At 30.3% G+C, this 13,784-nt stretch overlaps 1 protein-coding gene across 1 annotated transcript; it reads right to left on the bottom strand.

Annotated features, from left to right (window-relative positions):
• Positions 1-6,641: 6,641 nt before the first annotated feature.
• On the bottom strand, positions 6,642-10,673 carry EMB2777 (Sas10/U3 ribonucleoprotein (Utp) family protein). Its single transcript, XM_079078527.1, has 14 exons — positions 10,456-10,673; positions 10,219-10,310; positions 10,054-10,138; positions 9,836-9,975; positions 9,486-9,748; positions 9,314-9,401; positions 9,052-9,231; positions 8,823-8,969; positions 8,543-8,745; positions 8,347-8,452; positions 8,014-8,270; positions 7,845-7,908; positions 7,672-7,740; positions 6,642-6,920 (listed from the first exon to the last, which is right to left on the bottom strand). Exons 1-14 carry the CDS (start codon positions 10,553-10,555, stop codon positions 6,789-6,791), a joined length of 1,926 nt encoding a protein of 641 aa, XP_078934653.1. The 5' UTR covers positions 10,556-10,673; the 3' UTR covers positions 6,642-6,788.
• Positions 10,674-13,784: the final 3,111 nt, after the last annotated feature.

Raw genomic sequence — 13,784 nt, 5'->3', positions numbered from 1 at the left:
GATCAAGATCCATTTCTTCATGACCAGATTTAGCTCACTTCTTTCCTTTTAAGCTTCCTTTTTCTTTGATTCTACAAAACACCAAATGTAATTTTATCACATCATGTGTTAAGAATCTAAAAGGACCTTAATAGAGTTAGATAGTGGATTTTACCTGATGCAGAGCCATACATCTTGACTCTCCCATCTCTTAGATCTCTCAGGTAGTTAGGGCAGCTTCATAACCAATTCCCCCTCTTTTGGCAATAGAAACATATGGATTCTTCTAGAATGGTACACGAGACTATCTCAGACTCAGTCTTTCTCTTTCGTAGAGAAAAATTTTCTGGACTTCCAATGTTGTCATTGCCCATAGAGGGTTGGGATATTGATTTACCAAATTTGCTGACCAGTGCGCCAAATCATTTCTGATTTAGTAGCAATAAGCAAATAAGTCAAATCAATAAGCATCATGTCGTGGTCCATCATATAGTACTCTCTAACGAACTTACCATATGATTCGGGAAGTGACTGAAGAACCAAGTCAACAGCCAACTTCCTTTAAACATCGACACCTAACAATCCCAAACTATCAATATGTAACCTTTTATCCAAGACATGATCACATATAGACTTTCCATTTTCATGTCTTTTGCCAATAGGGCTTGAGTGACCTTGAACTTTTCAAGTCTTCGAACACGTGGGTCAGGGAGAATTATTGGAGGAGGTGGAGAAAACGAAGCATGATTTCCATTTCCACAATACAATCATGGAACATCATCTTCATGCGGAAAACTTTTCCCAACGGATTTAGGAAGACCATAGTTGTCAGACTTTGACATCTGTAAAACGGGAGAAAATTCAAGTTAGTTGATTGAGTCCTTAATAAAACACCCAAATGAGATATTAAGGCTAGGACCCAACACAATATCCTACAAATTGGAAGAGGGATGCCGTAATCCAACTCGCAGAACATTTGAAGGTAAGTGAATGACGATTCACTAATTTTCCGCCATGAAAAACAAAGAAAATTAAGTTTTAAATGTATTGAAAACTCCTAGATCTTTTGAGATTCATCGAACTTTTCAATGGCATGTTTAAATCTCGATATGCCCTTCATTTGTGACTGGGATGCCGAGGATCACAAATAAGGTGTGAATAACCATGCGAATGTACATGGTGCCCTCAATGTTACAGTCACCTAATCGACATGCCGTTTAACCACACACGCTCCATCGATCTATGACAAACATCGAGTCACCCTTCGCTACCAATGTCAAACCCAACTTAGTGTGCCGGTTAACCACACACGCTCCACTAATTGTCTCGACAAGGGTACAAAGTGTAATTCCATGGAATTGCATCGATTTCACCTTTTCCTAAAGTAACTAAGATTTGGGAATTTAGTAAAACATTTAGTTACTTTAACATTCATTATACTTTTAATGATGCAGAGGGTTTGCCCTATCCTACCCGTTCGGCTAACGACCCTCCACTAGTCAAGAGTACGGTGGGTAAGAGTGGATACCCATTCAATCGCCATTTTATAGTCAATTTCCTTAAACACCCCTTATAGACCAGCTTCGTGAATGAGGCCTACTAATGGTAAGACTAGCAGTTTAAGTTATACATATATAATATTAGACTTTTAATGTTATATATAGTATAGGGTGTATTTTACACTTTTAAAATACTAGGTGGTTTAATTTTATAAATTACACGTTTAATTTAAATTAAATATAAACCATATCATTATGGATTTATTAACTTTCTTTTAATTATACCTTTAATTAACTTAATAAAACCATAAGGGTGTAATTTGAACTTTTTCAAAACTAGGGTTTTAGAATTTAACATTTTAAAATCAAACTTTTAATCAAAATTTAAATTCCAAAACTTGAGGGCAAGTTTTGAAACATTTCAAAATATTAGGGTTCAGAATTTAAATATTTCAAAGTTCAACTTTTAATCAAAAATTTAAATTCCAAAACTTGAGGACAAATTTTGAAACCTTTCAAAATATTAGGGTTTAACTATTTAAGTTTCAAAACTAAAACTTTTAAAGTTCAAATTTAAACTATAAAACCTAAGGGGTGTAAATTGAAACTTTTCCAAACTTTATCAAGAACATTCTAGATCAACAATTCAAATAAGGTAATTAACAATTAATTATGGTTATCTAATTTTGATCTAGTCCAATTACTTGCAAGATAATTCTCCAAATAACTAAAATAATTAAACATTATCTTATAAGGCAACAAATGTTTGATTAATTGGTAATTATCTACTATTTTGGCAAGGATATTCACCCAAAATCAATAAACATCGGATTTTACTAATTAAAAACGTTTATGGTAAGTATTCCAAGCCAAAACAGCAAGCAAATCACGAAAATATGCTGGCAGACCCTTTGGCTCGTCGAGTCCAGGCCTGGACTCGTCGAGTACAGCCGACTCGGCGAGTTCACCAAGTGACTCGGCGAGTCTAGCAGTCAGAATCAAAAAAATTCGATTTTTAAGCAATTTTCGATCAAATAAGCATCAAATTCATAAACAAACAGCCCTAGTCTCTGATACCACTGATGGGTTTTGAGCACTACAACATTCCTATGGTGTACATGCAAACCCTAAAGCTTTGGATCTAGTTTGTCTAATGAACATGCAATAATCATCCAAAGCCATAAACCCTAGATCTAGCATGTGACAATATTAACATAAGAATAAGGGTTTAGATCATACCTTGATTGTTATGTAGCAATAACAATCTATTCCTTCTTGTAATTGGTTTCTAAAAGCTTAGAGTCACAAATGTCACTCCTCTAATGGTTTACAAACACCAAGAGCAAGAGGATGAAGAAGGAGAAGAAGAGAGGCACTCAAAAACGTCTAAAAACCCTAAGGATTCAGTTGTCCACGTTTTTGGTGCCATATGGGTGCTTAAATAGTGAGACTATTAGGGTTATCTAACAAGGAAACCCTAATTTGACTGCTTAGGCCATAAGCAACCCATGGACTCCTCCTTTAGAGGCCTTGGACAATTTCTAATGGGTTTCCCCATAGAATTCGTCCACCCCTCTAATAAGAAGTCCATTAGCCTAATATTCAACTATCACACAATTGACAGTTCTAGTCCCCTAAGTTTAATTAATCTCTTCTACCCATAAAATTAATTCTTAATTAATTATTGACTAATATTAATTAAACAATATGATTTCTCCTTTAATATATTATTCTCATAATATATTAATAAATCATAATTAATCCTCTTTCTCCATAATTCATCCTATCAAGTTGCTTTGGTGAAGGCAACCCAAAAGGACCATGCACCATCGGGTCAAGTACATACCAAAATAGTTATGGACTTAGACACTAATCCAACAAGATCAACGAGCGCAGGTCACGGAGACTCAAGAAATCGGGTGTAGGAATCGTTTGGGGGTGTTGTCGATTGGTGGAAGTCGAGGTTGTGTTTCCGGTGGTGGTAATCGACGAGACAAGATCTTCAGAGTTCTTTGATTAATAGGAACAGAAGAGAAAGGAGAGCGAGGGCAAAGGAGGTCATCGGTCTTTGGCCGGTTGCGAATGGGAAACGGAGGCAGTGAAGTTCGACGGGAAGAAGAATCGAAGTGTAGCTCCGATTTATAACAGGTTTTTCTTCTTCTTATTTTGACTGTAAATCCATGAAGTTGAATCAACAGGTTTATATGGGTGTTTGGGTTTGACTGTTTGACAGAAATTCGATGGGTGTTTGTAGAAGTGATTGAGTTTGTTGTTTTCACAGGGATGGGAGAAGAACACGAATGGGAAACTGCCATGGTATTGCTAGAAACAAAAAAGAAGAAACACAGAAGTGATTTGATTTTTTTTAATCCGATCAATATTTTTCATTTTTTTTCCAGTTTAAGATTTTGCTTCTTGTTGGTTGTTTGTGAATTAAAGTTACTGATCTTTATCCTTGTACGGGTTATGGATTTGTGTTTGAGTGTGGGGCGAACAGGGAGGAAATCTGGTGGTGTTTTTGAAGAGAAAAAGAAGAGATGGGTGTGAGGGTTGGTTCGATTGAAGCGACAACGACCCTGGGAGAGTGTTCAACGACATTTGTTTAGAGTTCAAATGGTCTGATTGATGCAGCAAAGGGACTGATTCAAATGGTCTGATTCATATTTCAATTTATGTTTTTTTTTTATTTAACACTTCATTTATGTGGACAGTGCAGGAACTTGACAAGGTTGAATTCTGAAAAGGTATCAAGTATGTTTATGTAGATGATTCAATGGATGATATTGGTGAGATTCCAATTCTATTGGAATGGAATCACGTATTCCAATTCTATTGGAATCACAGAAGTTGATGCTTGAAGAACGGACCACATTATTCTTTTAGAATGTATTAGTCGTTGTTAGATTTTGATGTTTTCTTTCCCGTTTTGAAAGTTTTTTTAGTTTTATTCTTTAACAATAAATGTAATTCTTAACAATTGTTACCCGTATTCTATAAGAAATAATGTATCAATTGATTGTTCAAGAATTTGTTATTCTACAAGAAGTTTTTAAAGTCATGATCAAGAAATGGGTTCAAGAATATTTTTATTATTTATGGTTCAACAATATTTTTATTTTTGAGTAAATAATTAAATAAATAAACATATTCTGTCAGAATGTCCGAATTAAAATAGTTATAATTCGTAAAATCGGATTTTTAAAATTAATAGAATCTATGATCCCTTAAAATATGCAATTTTCATTTATTAAATCTATATTAATTGACTAAAATATCCTTGTAATTAAATTAGATGATATTTTTCAATTACATTTAATTCAATAATATATATTAATCACTTTCTTAAAATAAGTAAAATTGATTGGCCCACAGTTATGCATACAATAACACAATAATTACTTTGAATAGAATAACAGGCATATATATATATATATATATATATATATATATATATATATATATATATATATATATATATATATATATACTATCCGTTTATCCGCGCTAAGCGACGGGTGCGAATATTTATTGCGGCAATTCTTTTTATTCAGAAACATGTTATATTTCAAGGAAAATAAGTTATAATTTTTTATTTTAAATTATAGGTATGTTACCTGAATGGGTTTAAAGTGAATGTACGTTGTTATTTTGGTTGAAATAAAGAAAGTTGTACAATGTTGTTTTTATTTTTAAATAGATATAAATTGTCATTAAGCCTAAGAACTAATAATTGGTGGTGACTAATTAAATAATTAATATTTTATTTGTTTTTTAAAAAAAAAGTTAAACTAAAATTTAAAACCCTACAAATATTGATTATGTATTGGTACACAATTACTTCAACATATATTTAACATAGATAGCATTTCAAACATATTATTTGTTTCGTTGTAATTTTACAAATTAACCTTATCTCTTTTCTTCTAACTATTGCAGCTCTTTTATATGGTTATCTACTTATTTACATAATTTCTATATACATGTATATTATTAAAAAAAATGGACGTTTATGTATTTCTCTCCATTTTTTTCTGATTATAATTAGGAATACAAAGATCTATGGCAATTCTTTTACCAGTCTATTGCTATCCAAACATTTATCGATATATAAATAATATAACTGCAATTAATGAATTGTTTATAAGATTTCTTTTTGAAAACGATGCATAGACCCATTATAGTAATAAATTCATCGACTATTTGTTAAACACAAAACGACAACAGATTATTCAATTAATCTTAGCCGATATATTTCAGTATTAAAAAATAAATCAATATTTTTAACTACTTAAGTAGCAACATTCAGAAGCAGCTAGTTTTTGGAGGACATGCATTTATCAAACACCTACTTGACAGAAACAATTATACAACATCATTTTCCATCATGTATAAAAAACCTATTTCATACACTTATCAAACGTCATTCTACATTCAAGATCTTTTCTAAAACATAAAGAGGTCAATTTCTTTGGTCTTGGATTCAAAGATTCCAAAGATCAAGTTGACCATTTCGCCCTTGATGCTATATTGATGAGTTTGTGGGTAATATTGTTATTGATGTTCTTTTCTCTGCTGCTTTCATTGGGGATAATATGTTTGTTGTTTTGTTAATCTGATGGTATTTAGTACAAGTGCATATTAGGACCTGATAGCAAAACAGCCCCACTTTACCATGCCAAAGCAGCCCTAATGTGAACAAAATATGCTAATTTTAATCTATTTAAACTTGATGTCAAACTGCCCCTTAATTGCTATAAGTTACTCTAAAAATTTTAATTTTTCACCAATATGACTTGATTGCAAAACAACCACACTTTACCCTTTTTACCATGCCAAAGCAGTCCTAATGTGACCAAAATATGCTAATTTTATCACATTTAAACTTGATGACAAAATGTATCCCCTTAAATAGAAGTGTGTTACTATAAATTACTCTAAAATATGCACCGGTTGTTTTAGGCTAGCGCGTTAAATTAAACAATTTATAAAATCGAATGGTTAAAATGTACCTAGAAATAATAAAGAGGCTTTTTTAAACATTAACAGATAATAATAATAGATTGGGTTTTTTTGTGGTTTTCCCTTTATTATAATCACTTTAATTATCTTTTAAGATTACGATTAAGCACCTTTTTCCATCACACCCACATCAACCAAGGAAGATTCATCAATAAAGTTACTTAATAGTACTTTCATGATTTCAATCTAACAATTTAACAATTTAAAAATACATCTAACAACAAAATTTGTGGTAATTTCATTTTCATCACATCACCTTAAAAGTAGAAGTATTAAAAAAAAAAAAAATGGTCAACTCTTGAACCTAATACTTCGGCTGAGAGTATTATTAATACCAGACCCTTCACCACCATATGGACCTGTTGGGGTCCTGTGTGCACGTACTTGCCCTTTCCTAGCAACTTCTTTCTTCTTGTGTTTCAACTGCACAAAATTAGTATACTTTTAGCTTTCATATTTTGGCCACAACAGTTTTGTATATTGGCAGGTTTGGTCCCTATAAATTTTGGGTTTCAAACTTTCACCGCAAGACTTTTCTATATTGGCATGTTTGGTCCCTGGACTTTCGTATATTTACAAATGAATAGTATAACAGTTTTCTATATTGGCAGGTTTGGTCCCTATAAATTTTGGGTTTCAAACTTTCACAGGAAGACTTTTCTATATTCGCATGTTTGGTCCCTGGACTTTCGTATATTAACAAATGAATAGTATACTTTTAGCTTTCATATTTTGGCCACACCAGTTTTGTATATTGGCATGTTTGGTCCCTGGACTTTCGTATATTTGCAAATGAATAGTATTAACAGTTTTGTATATTGGCATGTTTAGTCCCTATAAATTTTGGGTTTCAAACATTCACCTGAAAACTTTTGTATATTGGCATATTTGGTCCCTGGACTTTCGTATATTAAGTTATTACCAAATCAATAGTATACTTTTAGCTTTCATATTTTGGCCACAACAGTTTTGTATATTAGCAGGTTTGGTCCCTAGAATTTTTGGATTCAAAACTTTCACCACAAGACTTTAGTATATTGGCAGGTTTGGTCCCTAGACTTTTGTATATTTTGTTTTGGGTTTCAGACTTTCATATATTGGCAAGTTTAGTCCCTATACTTTCATATATTGGCAAGAAATTTAAGTATGTTGCTATTAATGATATTCCACATACCTTGTATTTCTTTCTTGGATTTTTTAAATCTTTGTTGCGTTTGCGAGTCAACCCTCTGTTCTTCTCCATCTGTACAAAATCAAAAACAATAAGTTTTTTTATCAAAGAAAAATATTATATTAATTAAATAATCATAAATGTCATGAATATAATAATAATAAATATATAATTACCGCATAATTGATGTGACGTTTCCCATCAACCAAAGTTTCTGGCATTGCAACCACAGGAGCAGTTCTACAAAACCAAAAAAAAAATAATAAACAAAATAAAAATCACAATATGCCTTCACAAATTTATAATATATAACAAAAAAACAAAATGATTTCAATATATATATACCTAGAATACTTTTGTGCTTTAGCAGCGAGTTTGGCATCACGTTTTATTTTGGTTTCTTTATAAAGATCAGTCTCTGATTCTGTCTCACCATCTTCATTTGAGTCATCATCAACTCCATTAGCCTCAAGGGTAGTTTCGTCATTTTGCATATCATCATCAGAATGGATTCCAGCACTCGCAAGAACCCGTGTTTCATGCTTTCTTCGCCTTTCTCCAATGTCATCTCTCTTTGGTAAATCATCATCTCCAGATATAACCTTTTTAACAAAAAGATCAATTTTTTAGAAATAATCATTTTAAAAAAAAAAATTGTTATACAAAATTCTTTCTTACCCTTGGCTTCTTTATCTGAGTAACAAGTTGTGAAAGTCTAGACTTATTTTGGCTTCCATCAATATTAAACGTCTCATCATCAAAATCATCAAAAGCCTCTAACTTTCTGCTTAATTTTTACATAAAAATTAAAAATTATACTTCATAGACATTTTATTTAACCAAAAAGAATCAAAGTTAAAAGAATAAAAGATACCCGTTTAATGGTTTTGCATTCTTTTTAATCCCATCTGTTTTTGGTGCTTTTATATTAAATACACCTTTTTGCTTTAGTTTCTCCTCAAGGGCAGTTCTGACTTTTAACATTTCAACACTTTGTAAGCCACGTTTCTCATTCTCTTTCTCATCATTCTCACGCTTACGTTTTCCTCCATTAACAATTTTGGTTTCCACATGAGGCTAAATATATAACAAGAAATGTAAAATTAGATGTTTATAAGAGAAATTAAAGAATGTGAAAATATTCAAATACTAACTTCTTCTTGTGTTTCTAAAAGTTCAATTGTGGGCTTGTGAGTGTTGATAGTAGGTGAAATCTCAATCTCATTTATTGTTGTTGTGGAAACATGTTTTTTGAGATAATCTTCAACCTCAAATGATAGATTTTCATCAAGTGGTTTCATCTGCAATAATAGGGAAATACAGTAGACATGTTATGTTTATGAATATACACAAGGGGTAAAATGGTAATTTTTACACACAAACCTTGTCTAACAAGTTCTTAATCTCCACAAGGCGAGCAAGAACAGGGTGATCAAGAACTGAATGCCCTTCAGATTTAAGAAGAAGATGAAAGGTGATTGCTTGACAATATGAAAGTAGAAGTTGCTTTTTCAACTCCATATATTGTATTCCAGGTTTATTTAAATTCTTCTCTTCTTTAAGCTTCACAAAAATAAAAAAATATAAAGTTTAGTATCTTTATTAAGTTTAACGATTTATGATGCCACTTAAAGAATAAAGATACCTTGTTTAAAATTGGGTCAACTTTGGTCTCAAGCTGGTCAACAGCTTGATTTAGCTCTGATAACAAACCAACTAATTCTGGAGCTGAGCTGTTGAGCAAAAGATTGTTCAAGGAAATGTTATTATTTATAAAAATTTGATTCAAAACAAGAAAACTAATTAAAAGAACTCACTTGTATACAATGTCCATTTGTTCTTCTTTTGACAAAGCACTTGGATCCTTCATAACTATTTCAACACCAGTATCAGTATCATCTTCATTGTCCACTTTCGATTTTGATGAAACTTTTCCCTTTTTCAATTTTTCCTCAAACGTAGGTTCTTCTTCATCATCATCATCATCATCAAGACCATGGTCTGCATTTGAGTATAACTTTGTTTTTTCGTTTTGTAGCCTCACAACTTCTGCCTCTTCTTCATCTTCACTTGATTCTCCCTTTTGAAGCAATATAAAAAACATTACTCCAGGTTTAATTTACTTCAATATTATTGTCTTTGGAAAATATAATCATATGTTGTTTACCTTATCATTGTCATAATATATGTTTTTGCCCCTTCCCCAAGCTACACTTTTTTTCTCTTTATCTTCTTCTTCATCATCATCCTGTGTTTCATCCTTGGCGCCTCCAATCTTTGCCTTTAAACTTTTTTGTTGTTTTGCAACTATCAACAACAATGAAATAAAACAAAATTAAAAAGAATTCGAGGCATTCAAAACTAAAATCGGTCAATTGATCTTACTTTTTGCAGCTAATGTGTCATCTTCATCTTCATCTTCATCTTCATCATCATCATCATCATCATCATCATCATCATCACTTCCATCCTGTAAACAATAATATATAATTCAATCAAAACGCGAGGAATAAAGTTTTGAAAAACAAAGAGGAAAGCTATCGGAAAAACCTCGATTTCAAAGACATGTTGGTCATTATCTTCGTCAGATTCCGCAATATCATCGTCTAGGTCTAATGGAACTATATCCCTCTGCTTATGAACTGAAATAAAAATATAAAAGAATCATAAACAGTTATAAAACAAAGTCACAGACACCTAAGCAAACAATAACCTTTTCGTTAAATGGAATTGGACAGATACAATACACACATACATACTGGTTGAGAGAAAGATTGGTAAACTTACAAACATCAATTTCGTCGTCCATGTCGGAGTCTGAAAAAGTAGATAGTGATTTCTGAGGGGTTTTCTTGTTACTGCTCTGACCCTTTGATCCTTTCGCCATTATCACTCAACAGAAAGATATTCGAGATAGAAAAGAGAAGGACCGATTAGCATACAAAAGGGGCGCCGCTCAAAGTTTTGAGGGTTCTTCCTTACTTCAAAGGTAGAGCTCGATTAAACGGTTTAAACCCCAGCTTACAGGGTTTCTATATCAGACAGATGTTTTCTTGGGTTTTACTTATACAAGAATCATCCCTTGTCTATTCTTTATTTTACATTTTTCTCCCTTTCACATAATATTTTGAATAAATAGCCCATGTCTCATTTTTCAAACATTTGGTACAAATTAGTGAATTACTATCGTTTATTTCGATACAAATTACCAACGTTTATTAAATGTCCATTTTTGGATTTCAAATGATATATAATATTTTTATTTATTGAATGTTCATTTTAGATTTCAATGATATATAATAAATTTTTATTTATTGAATGTTCATTTTAGATTTCAATGATATATAATATTTTTTTTCTATATTTGAAAAACTTTTTATATATATTTGAAATAATCAATAGTCATATTTTGAAATATTTAATACCAACCATTTTTCAATCCAAGTCAATTTTTATGCTTTTGTATGGTTGTATCTCTTTTTCATTTACTATGTTTCTTTAATTTTTGTTATATTTTAGTAAAAAACAAAATACTTTCTTAAAATTTCTAATTTGTTGATTAGATTTCAAATATGTTTTTAATTTTTAGAAATCGTTTTGTCTGAGATCTGAAATTTAAATCAAAAATGTTTTTTTTTCTTTTTCAAAAAATAATTACACCCCAAAACTATAACAAAATATACCAATGATAGATTGTTGCTTAGAAATTCAAAGTGAACGTATCAAAACTAGAAAAAAAAAATATACCAAAATAAAACCATGCTTAGAACATTCAATGGGTACATATGGTGTTATAACATCCGTTTCTCGATTCTTGGTATTTAATTCTTTTTAAAATGATTAAAAGGAATAATAATAATAATAATAATATATAAGTCCAAGGTCTAAATGGTAATTTTCAGAAATCAAATTTGTGAGACAAATTAGGCTTAAGATTTATTGTGTCAGCATGTTGAACCCTATGGACTAACATGCCAAAACCTAATTTTCAACTTGTCTTCTATAATACAGTTACCATGTCTTATTTTCTTATTTTGTTGTTTGCATTGATTGTTTAAGGAAGCTTTAACCAACAACTATGACTTTAACTTCAAATCGTGAAGTTGAAGTTTATATGGAGGGTTTGAATGGATCTGATGAAGAAAAATATGTTGCTTTTGAATGACTTGATGAAATTGATGATGCTAAATGGACCCCTTTCAGATGAAGAATTTGACAATGGAGAGGACAAAGATTAGAAAATTAGGGACCAATTTCTTGTACGCAACCCTAGGATACCTTGGAATAAAATGGAACCACAAGAAACTCAATTTGATATTGAAAATGGTAAGAAATAATTTGATACCTTGATGGGGTGCCTGAAACTCAATTTGATATTTAAAATGGTAAGAAATAATTTTATCTATATATATTTTATGCTTATATTAAATTTAATTCTTTCATAACTTTTGCAGTTAATTTGAAAGATCAATCTCATATGGTTGGCGGGATAGAAATTGATGTACCTATTATCCGTGCAAAGCTCAAACCAAGAAAGGCATCTAAATAAGGATAGAGGTGGATCTACATAAGACAACCCTATTAATTTTGAATAGGGCAAATACCATAAAAGCTACTACATTTTCACGCGTTTTTTAGAAAAGCTCTCTACTTTTTTTTGGTTGGCTCTGTCTACAAATTGGACATAGAGTTACCGCTCTAACCAATTTAACGATTTTCATGGTTAACTCTATTAAATTTTTTCAAAATCAGTCATAAAGTTCAAATTTGGTCCCTGTAGTTTGCAAAAATTTACACACCATGTCCATTTTTTAACTTCTTTATTTTCATTTATTTTTTTATTTTTTAATCAAAGCTAAACTTGCTTTTATATTTTTTTTTAATTTTTTATATTTTTTGTTTTTTTTTTTGGTTTTTTTTATATTTTTTTTATTTTTTAACTTCTTTTTTTTGTTTTTTTTTTTGTTTTTTATATTCATTTATTTTTCATATTTTTTTTTCGTTTTTTTGTTTTTTCTTTATTTTCATTTTTTTCGTTTTTTCTTTATTTTCGTTTTTCTTTATTTTTGATAAAATAAATTTACGTTTTGTTTTTCGTCAATTTGATATTTATCAAAAAATTTAAACTGTATGAATATTTTTTTATATTTTTCGTATTTGTTTTGTATTTTTTTTCGTCAATTTGATAATTTCTTTTGATAATTTTTTAGAAAGTGTAAAGTGTATGAATATATTAGAGTATATTACATTTTGGTGTTTGAGTTTTTTTTGGTTTTCTAAAAAAAATAAAAAAACGAAAATAAAGAAAAAACGAAAAAAAATATAAAAATATATGAAAAATAAATAAATATAAAAAACAAAAAAATAAATAAATAAAAAGAAGTTAAAAAATAAATAAATATAAAAAACAAAAAAATAAAAAGAAGTTGAAAAATAAAAAAAAAACCAAAAAAAATGAAATAACAACGAAAAATATAAAAAAAATTAAAAAATATAAAAGCAAGTTTAGCTTTGATTAAAAAATAAAAAAAATAAATGAAAATAAAGAAGTTAAAAAACATAAAACCGAGTTTTGGACATGTGTAAATTTTTTGCAAACTACATGGACCAAATTTGAACTTTTAGGACTGATTTTGCAAAAAATTTAACAAGTTAACCATGAAAATCGTTAAATGGGCTAGAGTGGTAACTCTATATCCAATTTGTGGCCAGAGCCAACCAAAAAATAATAATAGGGCTTTTTTCTTAAAAACGCGTGAAAATATAGTGGCTTTTATGGTATTTGCCATTTTGAATACTAGATTTAGGAGCCGAAATGGGTTTTGTGATATTTTTTATACTTGGAATCTAGTATTATTTTGTTATTGAAATGTAATGACATTATGTCCCTTCAACTGTTTTTCATTTTGTTCCATTTTTAACATGTTTTAAGTATATTTTAAGTCTGGTATGTTAAAGACCCAAACCAAGGGCAAAATGGTCATCTCTAATTTCTGTTTTCCTTCTTGTGAGATAATTTGTTTTGTTTCATCTTAACATGTTTAGAAAAGGGTGTAATCTACCATAACTACAATCATTTCCAGATCAGGGGCATTATAGGAATAATCTGTGACAGC

Source organism: Lactuca virosa, chromosome 2, assembly GCF_052849685.1.
Source record: "Lactuca virosa cultivar CGN04683 chromosome 2, Lactuca_virosa_CGN04683_v6, whole genome shotgun sequence".
In the NCBI taxonomy this organism is placed as follows: Eukaryota; Viridiplantae; Streptophyta; class Magnoliopsida; order Asterales; family Asteraceae; genus Lactuca; species Lactuca virosa.
This window is presented reverse-complemented; position numbering and strand designations above follow the sequence as displayed.

Bases quoted from the DNA above. Each gene is read 5' to 3' on its own strand.
- EMB2777 (XM_079078527.1), bottom strand. From the start codon at position 10,555: ATGGCGAAAGGATCAAAGGGTCAGAGCAGTAACAAGAAAACCCCTCAG. The intron at 10,311-10,455 runs GTAAGTTTACCA...TTTTTATTTCAG, and splicing joins GGACGACGAAATTGATGTTT to TTCATAAGCAGAGGGATATA. The intron at 9,749-9,835 runs GTAAACAACATA...TTGCTTCAAAAG, and splicing joins TATATTATGACAATGATAAG to GGAGAATCAAGTGAAGATGA.